This window comes from Sphaerodactylus townsendi, linkage group LG06 (genome assembly GCF_021028975.2).
Source record: "Sphaerodactylus townsendi isolate TG3544 linkage group LG06, MPM_Stown_v2.3, whole genome shotgun sequence".
NCBI lineage: Eukaryota > Metazoa > Chordata > Lepidosauria > Squamata > Sphaerodactylidae > Sphaerodactylus > Sphaerodactylus townsendi.
The window spans coordinates 50071645-50084508 of NC_059430.1; the positions used below are offsets into that span (position 1 = coordinate 50071645).

At 39.0% G+C, this 12864-nt stretch overlaps 1 protein-coding gene across 4 annotated transcripts in view; it reads right to left on the reverse strand.

Annotated features, from left to right (window-relative positions):
- Positions 1-560: 560 nt before the first annotated feature.
- TMTC3 (transmembrane O-mannosyltransferase targeting cadherins 3) overlaps positions 561-12864 on the reverse strand; it is a 43147-nt gene continuing 30843 nt past the window's right edge. For all 4 annotated transcript variants that reach the window (XM_048500273.1, XM_048500272.1, XM_048500270.1 and 1 more), the window contains 5 exons: positions 11888-11999; positions 9626-9729; positions 8677-8846; positions 5116-5342; positions 561-2670 (listed from right to left, as the gene is read on the reverse strand). In XM_048500273.1, coding sequence (XP_048356230.1) covers positions 1850-2670; positions 5116-5342; positions 8677-8846; positions 9626-9729; positions 11888-11999 — 1434 coding nt within the window. In that variant the 3' untranslated portion in view covers positions 561-1849. The remainder of the gene's footprint in view (positions 2671-5115; positions 5343-8676; positions 8847-9625; positions 9730-11887; positions 12000-12864) is intronic.

Sequence of the window (12864 nt, forward strand, 5' to 3'; positions counted from 1 at the left end):
AACATGGAAGTTGTCTAGTCCTCATTAATAGCCATTGAACTCCAGGAGTGTGAGTATCCAGAAAGCTTAGGTGAACCATCATTTGAATGACTGGAGATGTTGTAACTCTGCTGTTTGCAGTGAAGTTAGTCTGAGTATATATGCCATGGAATCCTAGTATAATTTACTGCATATTAAGCAATACATGAATTTCTATGGCTACATTCCAGGGGATCACAGGGCTAGCTGGGTGCTCTGTGGACCTTCCACCTTTGTTTTTTTCCCACAGCAAAGAATTGGAATTATATTGCAAGTTTGTTATCAGACTTGGCCAAGAGACCAAGCTAAACGACCTGCTTTACATACACAAGTTCTTTTGGCTGCCTGGACTTATTGGACAATAGCCCATTTGGTTTTAAAGTAAAAAATCTTGATGGCTTTGGACCTTGCTCTAATTGCAAATTATGTTGCTGTATTTTATATTAAACACTCAGAAAGAACACAAGACTACAAATGTTTTGCCAGAGTGAATTTCTTCTCAGTTCACTTGAAGAGGCAATAGCAAAAGGAAAACAAACACATTTTAGGCAATCCAGAAATATATTTAAAGGGAAAAAAATACATAACCACAGATGTAAAAATGAACAATTCATCAACCCATATCTCACATATGACTTAAATCATTCTGGGAAAGATGTCAGTGAAAACAATCTGGAAATGCAGTAAGAATAAATATTTTAGAGAGACTTCAAAAACTTAAGAATTGTGTGAAGCAACCCTCAGTTAAAAATAAAATAAAATTACCAATGATAGAAATGTGATTAACTTCAGACAGTCAGTTGTGTCACATTTACATGAAAGCGTCCAAAACTAAAAGCACCATTACAGTGATCGTAAAAGAATGTCAGGTTTTCTTCCATTAAATATACTAAATCAGAGAGTCCATTTATAAGTTTTTTTTTAAGCCCCAAATTTCCACACATAATGGGAAAGAAATAAACCTGGCGGTTTCATATCCAGCGATTCCTTTTAGCAGGCTGACTGATAATTGATATACATACAAGCACACACAGTTGCTATATAAAACAACACCACCGGACCTTAAGCAATCACTAAGGAATTTCAGTAAGCATGGGAGTGTTTTATATATATCTATCCGCCCCGCCCCCGTACAATGTAGGGACCCACTGAATGTCAGTGTGATCTATATAGACTGAAAAAACTATGAAATGTGTGAATGCGCATAAGTAACATGATTGATATTTACTACTAAATCTTTGACATGTTCTGAAACATGAATACTGATAAGGAGAAAAGATGAGTGTGATGAATAAATATATCACTAAAAAAAGCCACCAGTGATTTTATATGTAAACTGAAATAAAAAGAATTATTCAAACTGAAGCTGCACTCTTAAAAGCACTTCCACCAGAAAGACTCCCCTTGAAAAATCAGTCTAAACCCCACCATATATGAGATTCCTTTTAAATATGTCTTATCTCTCCAGGAATGTAACCAAACACTAGAAGGCTAGGCCAGCCTCAAATGCTTTTTACTTTGAAGCCAGTGTTGCTGAGTTCAGTGGGTCTTGCTTCTGGGTTAATAAGTTAATACAGCAGTGTTTAGTATGAAAATTACCATTTTCACCAGCAGAAAACTCCTGACCCAGGTATTGCTCACTTCCTTACCCAGAAACTCTTTATTTAAATCCATGATTTTCATAACAGATTATCTTCCTTATGTAGCAGAAAAACCCTTTTCCTGCTTTTTAAAAAGAGTAATGATATGCTCTTGCTCTTTCCACATTCTTAGGGACCTAGTGGTCATTTTGACACAGTATCACCTTTCAGCATTAAGGTGACCCAAGAACTTATTCCCCATTTAATATACGTTCAATCTCCTCAAGTCTTTTCAAAGCAGCAACCCTTTTTTTCTCTATGTCTTTTATTTCTTTTGTAGATTTCTTTTTTGTCTCTTTGTCTGTATTGTTTTTCTCTTCAAGCTTCTTGGCTTTTCCTGGCCCTTTATTTTTATTACTACTGTCTGGGGTCCGAGTTGCTTTCTGCTCATTTTTTATCTCTTTCAAGTTTGTAAAAGTGGCCTGTCTCCCTTCTGAAACTGCAACTTTGTCTGTGGGAATCACAGAGGCTTCACCTGTACTAAGCAATGCAATTTTGCTCCGGACGATGCTTAAATGACGCTGTATATATTCCTCATGCGGGGCTAAGGCCAGTGTCTCTACCAAACATTTCTCTGCTTTTAATAAGTCTCGTTCCTCAAAATAAACTACACAAAGATTGTGTTTCCCTTGTACATTGTTGGGGTCCATTCTCAGAATTTTCTCAAAGCACTCTTTAGCTCCTCTGATATCCTTCTTCTGATTCATCAAAATATCTCCCTTCAAAATCAAACCTTTGGCATGATCAGGGTAGTATCTCAGCAGCTCTTCCAGGACTGGCAGGGCCTTCAGCTCCTTTGAAGTCTGAGAATACAGTAGTGCCAAATTGAATAATGCACTTCGGAAGCCAGCCTGTAGCTTTATGGCTTTTTTCATCCAGGTCTCCGCTTCAGTGTCTTTTTTGTCATCCATTGCCAACATACCCAAATTAAAATAGCCATTCGCATCCTGAGGTTCTTCTTTTACATAATTTAAAAGCCGTTTCCTGGCTTCAGGCCTAAGTTGAGCATCACCTATTGCAATAGAAGAGTTATTAGATATATTCCTTTAACTGCATAGTTAAAAGTACATACTGTACATTAATGTATTTTCTAAATTGATCTCTATTTATATTTACCATTACATCAAATTAAAATAGCATTCACAACTTCAGTCACTTTGCAAAAGATACTGAAAGTAGAAAACGTCACATTAGACACACAAGGCTGGATCCCATATAGATTTCCATGGGTTTTTACTGATCCCCCCCCCCCGCCCCCAGGGCAGCTCAAAACACCCCTTGAAATGCCGCTATGGCAAGAAAATCGAGGTTTCCCATAGGAGGGAGCAAGGGTTCCAACTCCCCCATTACATGTCCGAAGCTCCGCCCTCGTTTGTGGGGTTTTTGTATTTTTTCAGTGTTATTTCTAGGTTAGAAACACCAAAACTTCAGGGTATCTTCAGGAGACTCTCCTGCTGATACCACCCAGGTTTGGTGAAGTTTGGTCTAGGAGTCCAAAGCTAGGGACTCCCAAAGAGGGTGCCCCATCCCCCATTGTTTCCGATGGGAGCTAACAGGAGATGGGGCTACACATTTGGGGGTCCAAACTTCACCATACCTGGGTGGTATCATCAGGGGCGTCTCCTACTGATACTCTGAAACTTTGGTGCTGCTAGCTTAATAATTGCAACCCTGACAGCAGGCACTCCCCAAATTTCCCCAGATTCTCCTTTTAAATCCACTCCCTTCGGCATGGATTTAAAGGGAGCATCTGAGGTCCCCAGTTTAAACATTGAAAGTGATGTTGTTTCAGCATGGGGGAGAATCCACCTCAAAACAGCATCACTTTTAATGTTTAAACTGGGGACCTCAGATGCTCCTTTTAAGGTGGATTTAAAAGGAGAATTTGGGCTCTCTAGTTTAAACACCATTGAAAGTGATGCTGTTTGGGGGTGGATTCCAGCATCACAGCGGTCGCCCATGGGGGGGCACAAAACTTAGATTTTGCACCGGGCTCCATTTCCCCTAGCTACGCCCCTGCTTGGAGGGGAGGCAGAAGAGACTGCCGGCTGCTGACTGGGAGCACAGCTGGGGGGGGAGGGGAAGGGCAGGTGGGTCAGGGTAGTCTGCCATCCCTGGCCTCGCTGCTTTTATAAGCACTGAGACTGGGTGCAGGGCTTGGGGGCATGGCCCTGCCCCCACCCCCTGAACCCCCCATAAAACAATCTATACCTACATCCCTGGGAGGGAGAGGAAAATTTGTGAAAATTACCTCTTTATGCCTGTGGAAATCTATTTGTTGTTGAATAGGTAGTTCAGGACACATAAGAACTATAAACGTTTCTAAAATCCATTTGACTGCCATGGTTTGCCCCAGATAGCAGATATCCACGATCATTGAATTCCTCATAAAACATCAGTCCCCAGCCCCCTTGGGGGAACCACAATCTTAAAATTTGTAAATAACCTTAAATGTTGATTTTATTTTTAGTACAAATTTAAAGGTATTATACAAAGGTATGTGGGAAGAAGTCAATACTTATATAAAATTCAATTTTTAATATAGGATGAAGTCTAGCCTAGCTGTGTTGGTTCTTCCAATGATATTTTTGACAACATTAATCTAGCACATACTGCAATTAAATCTGATTTTGCCATATACTTTTATAAACAAATCCAAGGCTTATTATCTGCCTACATCTAATAAAAATGTAGTAGAAAATAAAATACATCTTAATATTGAAACTCATCATGTAAATGAAATCTGAAGTCTAACGATCCAAAATAAAATTGAATAATTTATGCTACAAGTGAGGTGTCTTACACAATGCAACTTCTTGCCTTATTTTTTTTATCTCCTTATATGATGCAGACATTTGTATAATCTATAGCTGGGGTCTTCCTTTGGCAGAAGAGAGGGAGTGGGCTTTGTCAATTCTACCTCCTACTGTAAATGCTCACATTATTCCAAACACTGTTGCCAGGGTTGCCCCAAGAAAAAGGCAGTGTCTCTGGGAACATAATGGGCTGCAGAAGGAAGGGAATGGAGGGAATATTCCAATCCCTGAGCAGAACTCAGCCTGTGAAATTTTGCATCCAGCTCATAATCACCAGAATTAAAAAGAGACATGCAAGCACATGATATAGCCTATCTTTAGCAAACACATATAGCCAACAGTACTCTCTACATTTGAACAACTGTAGTAGTTAATTAACAGTTAAGCAGCAAGTACTTTCAACTCATCTTATGCCACGTTTCCCTCAGATCTGCTAATTTTGGTTTTAGATTTAGTTAATGATACTCTTTTGGCCATGGATATTTTAAGTGGTTTAACAGATATTTCTACAATATGTCCCTTAAATGACAGGCACATTTTATACTCATGTACTCTATAGGAAAATACAGAATGTTAGATGTTGACTTCAGAATTTTATAAAACACTTGACATCCACACCACTTGTAACTGAACCAACATACCAGATTCTTGCATCAGCAGCGCAGAGTTGAACAATGCCAATTTATGATTGGGATTGAGTTCTAATGCCCTGTTGAAGTTGTTCAGAGCTTCTGTTGGATCTTTCAGTTCAATGTAAACAATTGCCAGGTTATACCACAGATCTGCATTGCTCCTATCCAGCTCAAGGGCTCGAAGGTAAGCTTCCTTCGCTTGCATCGGTTTGTTCATTTTTAGAAGCAATTCACCCCTGTTGAAGAATCAAAGTTAATTTTTGTTTCCACTCATCTACCTACTGTTTGATTTTTATTTAGTGCAAACAACATATAGAACTGAAAAGTGCTACACCAGTTGCGCTAAGGGGAGATCCGGGGGCCAGGGAAAGGAGGTGCAGGAATAATGATCTAGGACATGCCTTTCTGGCTGGCTCCACGGCAATGTCAATATACCGGGGGGGGGGGGGGGGGGAAGGTCTGAGTCTGGGCAGGTGATGAAAACTCTTTTTGCTAGACTACTGCCCCCCTAGGATAAAGAAAGGGGCACACCAGACAGAACTTCAGTTAAGGTTGTCCTAAAGAGACATTCAAACAGCCAGAAAAAGTACAAGGAAAAAAGGGCAGCAAATAACACTGAAACACAGATGATGGCATCAGCAAGTTCACAGTTTTGGGTCCAATTCATAATCTCAAGAATTAAAAAGAGACATGCAAAGACATGATACCCAGTTCTGGTTTTTTCCTTACTGGAGCCACTTGGCTGGAGATTTCAATTTTACATCACATTGCACATCCAAATCAAATGTTTTCTTTGTTGGACTTGATTTTTTCAATAACAGCTCATCTCCCAGTTTGACTCATGTTCTATTTACCTCATTTATATTCTGCCTTTCTCCCCAACAAAGTGATTTGCATAACTCTCCTTAATTTTAGCCTCACAACCTCCAGGTGAAGTAGATTATGTTGAAAGCCCGTGTGTTGAAGTGGTTAAAAACTGAGTTTGATTTTCTGCTCCTGCTCATGAAGCCTGATGGGTGACCTTGGCCTAGTCACAGTTCTCTCAGAACACTACCTGCCTGTTGTATGTGTGTGTGTGGGAGGTGGGAAGTGACTGTAAGCTGCTTTGAGACTCCTTTCATTAGGAAAAGTTGGGATGAAAAAAAAATTCTGGTGTGTGACTGACCGAGGTCACGCTGCAAGCTTCCCTGGTACCAGAGAGATTCACACCTGATCTAGTCCAATACTCAGACCCTAATCACTACATCTAATTAATGAAGTTTTTTCATTTTCCTAAGCTATAATTTCCCTTGCAGTTCTTTTAAATTCTTGTAAATTGTCTGCTAAATGTAACCCACATGATGGTTTTCTAATTACAGATTCTCAGTATTGTTTCCTTATAATGAATTTTCCTGGCGATGTCTACATTTCTGGTAACATCAGTGTGTTTTCTATTAGAATTTTCTCCAGCTTTCTACTAGTGCCCACAACCTCAAAAAGCAGTGGCTAGGCCATGCATGGTGGCAAAATCTAAGCGAGAGTTGTTAATCCAAAATAGATTTGCTTCCTTTTTTCTGAAGTTAATTTTATTAAAGTTGAAAATCTGATAATAATTAAATTCTCTAAAAAACAAAACAAAATCTTCAAATAAAATCTTCTTGACATGTTTGCTTAAAGTGCTTCTGGGCAGATGATTTTTGCTTATGGAACTATGACTTGAAAATACTGAGTTCAGTTTGGACAGCCAGAAGAACTAGGGTGTGAAATTCTGTATCGTGGAAGGATAAAGAAAACTTAACCTGCTTATAAGAAAGATCTAAACTTAAAATATGCCTTCATGCCCAACATGGCTATAGAAAAAATTCTTCAGTCTTCTAAATATTGTTCGCTGCTTAGTTTAAAAACATGTGAATAAAAATGAACTAATTTGCCAAGACAATCCCATTTCCTTGGCATTCACTAAGCCCCTGCAAACAGTATTATTTAACATGCCATGTCATGCAAACTGAGCACTGGTTTTCAGGAGTCTCTCTCAGGAAGCTGATATCATATTTAGCCTTTCAAGTTCTTCTGTTTCCTTTTCTTATGGTTGACTGAAAGGAGAAGTAACACCCAGCTTAGCTCTTTGAATAGTACATTCCTAACCCATACTCTCCCCCCCACCCCCCCCACCCCCGTTATCTAAACTATGTCCAGGAGAAAACCAGCTCCAAAAGCAAAGATGGGAATCCACAGCAAAACATTTTTAGTCTTCCCAGGAGGGCTGGAATTGAGCCCAAATTATGAGGACTAGCAAACTCAATATCCCTGGTAATACACCTAAAATGAAACAAAACCATAAGTCCTGATGCCACCTATTACTTTAAACATATACCTCACTCAAGAATCTAATAGGACAAATGGTGTATGGCTGTACAGAGAGATCTAGGTGAAGCTTTCATTTAGAGTTCCCTAAATTTCTATGTTGATAACTAATTGAATTTTTTTTTTTAGGAAAAATAGGGACAAGGTTCTAGATCTAGTGTCCTTGACCCTGAACCTGTAAAGCCTATGGACTTGCTCAAGCCCAAGATGCTTGTTACAGGAGTTAGCAGAGGGCCCAGTACCTTTGTAAGGCTTGAACTTTTGATACAAGTTCAGGTAACTCTTAAACATCTGGAGGTCATCAGTCAAGGCCTCCTACCATGGTGTGGGGTATGGTACAAGTCTAGTTACATTAGAACTGGTTCAAGAAATTATTTCGTCATCTCACTAGGCGTGTCGCTATTTCAGCCTAAATTACCTCACAGTGTGAGAATGGTAAAGGAAGAAGGAAAAAGATTTCTGCAACACCCTGAGCTCCTCTCTCGCAGAAGGTCAGGATAAAACATCGGATTGTTTCGGGATACACCCTAGAAAAAGATTAGTATGAGCCAGTGGATACTGACAGCATGCATCATATATGAGGATATGCTGCTGTATTCCTAGCCAGGCCACTGTTGTCTTACTATGGCAGGGTAATTGGGGACTGCAAAAGGCACTTAACTGGTTCTTCCCAGTGAATTTCCATCAGATGAGAGAACAAGAGCAGTCCATGATGGGCTGTCAAAGTGTGGTTAAGTACTAGGGACATGGCCCTGTGAGCATTTTGCACCAATCCACTATATTCTAGGTTTTTGATAACTTCTGAAATATTATACACCACATTATACAGCAATAATAACATGGATCTGAGTGATATCACAAATAATTCCCAGGTGCTCACCTGGGCAGGCCTGAGAAATAATGTGGGATGGAAAAAAATGACAGTTTGTGGATGAAAACAGGGGAGAGGGCAGTGGTTGTCAGCCACCATATGGTATTTAAAGTGTTATGGACATCTGATACAAAAGTAGTTAGATAGGTTGTTCAAGCATCCACAAATCATCCAGTGTGGTGGCAATAAAACAAGCCATAAATTACCTCACACTTTGGTAAAAGTGCTTTGGTATTAGTTCAAAACTTGGGCTTTTAAGAAATAAATAAGAAAACGAATGCATGAGCCTGGTTAGAAACCATTATAGAAATATGTTTTATGTATTTTAAGAATGTTTTTACAGAATATAGAAATACCTGCTTATATATGCCTGTTTGAAATCTGGCCTCATGCTAATTGCTTGGCGATACAACTGGTCTGCTTCTTCCAGGCGAGACTCATTTGCTCGAATCAAGTTTGCAAGATTTATGTAAACATTCAGATGATTAGGAGCAACTCGTGCAGCATATTTTTTACCTGGAATAATCTGAAAGAAGAAAATCTGTATCATGTCTAGAGGTATCAACTAGAGGTTATTAAACAATTACCATATAGATACAAAACTTGTACTGAACAGATTTTTCCCAAAGTCAGTTCTAAAACAGGGAAGTCTACAAAACAAAGCTATTTTGAATTGAGTACAACTTTTGTTTGCACAGAAAGCAAATACTCTACTGCAGAGGCAAGCAGTGGCCATATATGGGCCATATAGGATGTATGGACGATATCATATTTTAGAAGTTTCTGGGCCACATAATTGTTAGGAAAAAGAAATAGGAAAGTATAGGAATTTAGAGTCCAATCCAGATTGCGGGTGAGGGAAGCAAAGACACACCAGTGTTTGGGCGCTGCACAGCTCTGAAAATTACCATTTCTACCAGGGACATTCTTGAGGGTGGAGCCAACTTTAGTCAGCTTTCACCAGCCTTCCAGCCTGGGAACACCACCCTCCACGATCGCAGACCTATGTCACCGAAAAGTGTGGCATAAGCCTGTTTAGGTCAAAGCTCCCATACTTTATTTCAAATGTGATACTTCAGACCTTACATAAAAATATTTTGACACAAACACCACAACTGTAATTTAATATGCTCTTTAAAATGTCAGAAAAGTCCTTTAAATATCTTTAATTCAGCATACTGCAGGTGTCTCAAACTAGTAATATGGGAGGAAAAAAAGATTATCAGCTGCTTTAGAAGGTTACTGCCTGTTATTCTGCTGAAAGTTCTCAAACAAATTGCTTTTTAGAATTATCTTATTTCTTACCTGTGGCATCAGTGATTTTGCAACCAAATAGGATTCTTCAGCTTCTTTGGTTCTGTTTAAATTTTTGTAAGTTCTTCCTACGTTCATGTGAGCACCAATATCATCTTCAAATTATAGGAAGGGGAAAAAAGACATGTATTAAATCTTCCCCTGAGAAATAAGTGAATAGCTGTTATAATCTTAAGTAGCATCCCAAGAAATATTACAGGGTAAGTTCATCTTATGCTAAACAGCTGAAAATTGCACCAGAGATGCTCCCATTTATCTCTTTCAATTGCAAGGCAAGCACCAGAACTTTTAAATATGATTCATTTCAAGCTGGTCATTCTGCATAGTTAGGTCTTTGATAAACACGGTCACTTTGCCAATCCAGTAACTTCACATGTGATGACAGTCCACAGCTAGAATTACTGTTAGGTATTTAACAAGGAGCAGGCAATGGCAAATCACCTCTAGCTTTGAAAATCCTATGGAGTCAGGTGCAACCTGAGAGCACTTTCTAACCTTTCCAAGAACTTGGCCAGAACCTTCATAACCCTTTCCTTCCTGGCACTGCATATTTAATTTTGTTACAACAGGTTCACCTTTGTAACTTCGTGAACCTTGCTCCCTTTTTAAAACTAACTGTATGGTACAGGACCAATAGCAAAAGTAGTAATTGAGATACTATCCTATACTGCCACTGTCCTATGGTATGCCTGGGTGTTTTTGCCAATCCTCCTTCAGTAGCAGGTTCCAGAATGGATCATTTATGAGTGTCACCAAACCATTCTTAACCAGTCCTTTAATATAAAGCAGCACCCAAATGATGCCCCCTCCCCAATCCCCTGTGAACTTCTTCACCTAAAACAGGAATTCTCTGGATTGTCTGTCAATAAAGTACAATGAGATATATTTTGAAAAGTGTTCTGGTTCTCGAAGGCCTTCACGGCCAGATTCAACTGATTCTGGTGGGTTTACCTGGTCTGGTGGATCAACACCAATCAATCACAGCCCGGAAAACCCACCAGAACCTGTTCTGATTCTGCCCATAACATGGGTGGGGGAATTGCTCAAATGGATGCTTCATGTGAATGACTTTAGCTTCTTGTGCAATGGCAGCACAACGGCAGCAACAGCAAACATCAACTATTCTATTTCCCACCAGTAACTTCTCAGATATTCAGTGCCTTGTTATTCTTCTGTCCTTTAGGTTGGTGTCAAACACGGCACATTTGCAAAGAGATGCTTTACACCTCATGCTAAAGTGCTGGAGTGAGAAACTGAATCCAAAGATGGTCTTCAGAATGTGACAGTGGAAGAATTTCAGAGACCCTACCTATGGTACTGCACAAATGCTGCTGTTTGGAGAACAACGGCAAGGGAAAGTTTGTATTGCCCTTTTTTAAGGACATGGCCCTTTGTTTCCTTAAATACTAAAGAGGAAATTTAGGCTTTACAGATTAAATTGCCAGAGCATATTGAATCTATAAAAAGTAAATAAATACTGAAAGTACTAGGTGGCTACTCAAATCAACCTGGAATAGATCAGTTTAGTGATACCATGCTACAGACTAAAAAGAATACTGAAAATTTTATCATCCAGAGGTAAATAGCAATGAGTTATTATAATATTATATAATATTATATTATTATTTGCTTTTAAACTCGGTTCCATCTATGCTTTAGAACTGTCAAGGTCAACTTTAAAGGACAAACCACAGGACAAGACCAAACATCACAGGCAATTGAATCAAAGATAAATATATTGCAACAATCTAAATTCTATCAATTTTACCATTCAGATTTAAATTAAGGCTGAATATTAACAGAGTATCTAGCATGTAGATTTGTTTTTAAACTAGTTCAGGGAAGTTAATATGAGAATAACCCAACAAACTTCACAAGTAATGAACACCAGGCGTAACTATAATACATGTCAGGATCTCAGATTTATCGTGCAAAACGCAAATTTAATTTGCTTGCTCCATTGTTCAGTTAAAAGAAACAACACTGAAGGACTAACTTTGTAGTGGCTTAACAGAGAAAATCCCTTCCAGAAGGTTTTTGAAACTGGATTGCTGTTGTTAGTTTGAAGTCATGCGAGGATGCAAAATCTGCACAGATATGTATTATTTCATATGTTAAGGATCCCTGTACTTCTCTACATTATGAAAGGCTGCATTTCTGAACATTTTCTGTGCAAGAATAGTGTCTTGTAGCACAGGTTTCAGCACAAGCTGAGTCCTGGCTAATCACTGCAGACAATTGTTTCCAACTCACCTGGCTGAACTTGGGTGGCTTGTATGAAGAATCTCAATGCTTGTTCAAAGTTCTTCTCATTTTCTAAAGCATGACCGACATTGTTCCAAAGTTTGGCATTGTTCTTATTCACCTGATCACAGAAAACAAATGTAGCCAATACCAAACACACTATGGAATTCAAATGCAAGCGACAAATCTATAAACATTTATAAATTCAAATTTACCATGCCTACAGCAGTTCCACGTATCACTGGAATTCCTGCTCATCTTGCAATCCAAACTAATCAACGTAGAAAATAATTTATGCATCTTATATTTTACAATGTAAATGCAGACTTGTGGCAGGTTACAGCAACACATTCATACATCACTTAGGGGTTGCAGAAAGGCTTTTAAGTCAGACTGTAACCATTTACCAGCTTGTTGAAGTTACCCGTCTCACTTTGACTCTGCTGTTTCTCTGTGGAGCTTGGGAGAATGTCCATGGTTGTCATCCCCCTCCCCCTCCCCTCATTTTATCCTCACATCATCTCTCTGCTGAGAAAAAGTGTGACAGCCAGTTAACTTGATAGCTGAACAGGGATCTGAACCCATGATTCTCTAGTACCAGTACGACACTAACCACTACCATAGAGATTGGGAAAATTATGTACCACTACAGTAGAGGGGGGAAATTGCCCAGTGTATTAAATATGGCCATTATGAAGTGTAAATTCTGACTTTTCATTTATTTTCTGTCCAATTTTAAACTGAAACTACCAATGTTTGCTTCAAGAATGGTTCTTGCTACACAAAATAAAATGGAAGCCCAGTGGCATGTTAAAGAGGGACAACATTTCAGTATGTCACAGCTAACTTATTCAGATATCCTGAAGATTAACAAACACTCATATCAAAATCAATGTTGTTAGCCTCTGAGGCATTTTGCTTTATTTGCTATGACAGACTAACATAACTAACCACTTTGCAATCTTTTCACCAGATACCAGATTTCT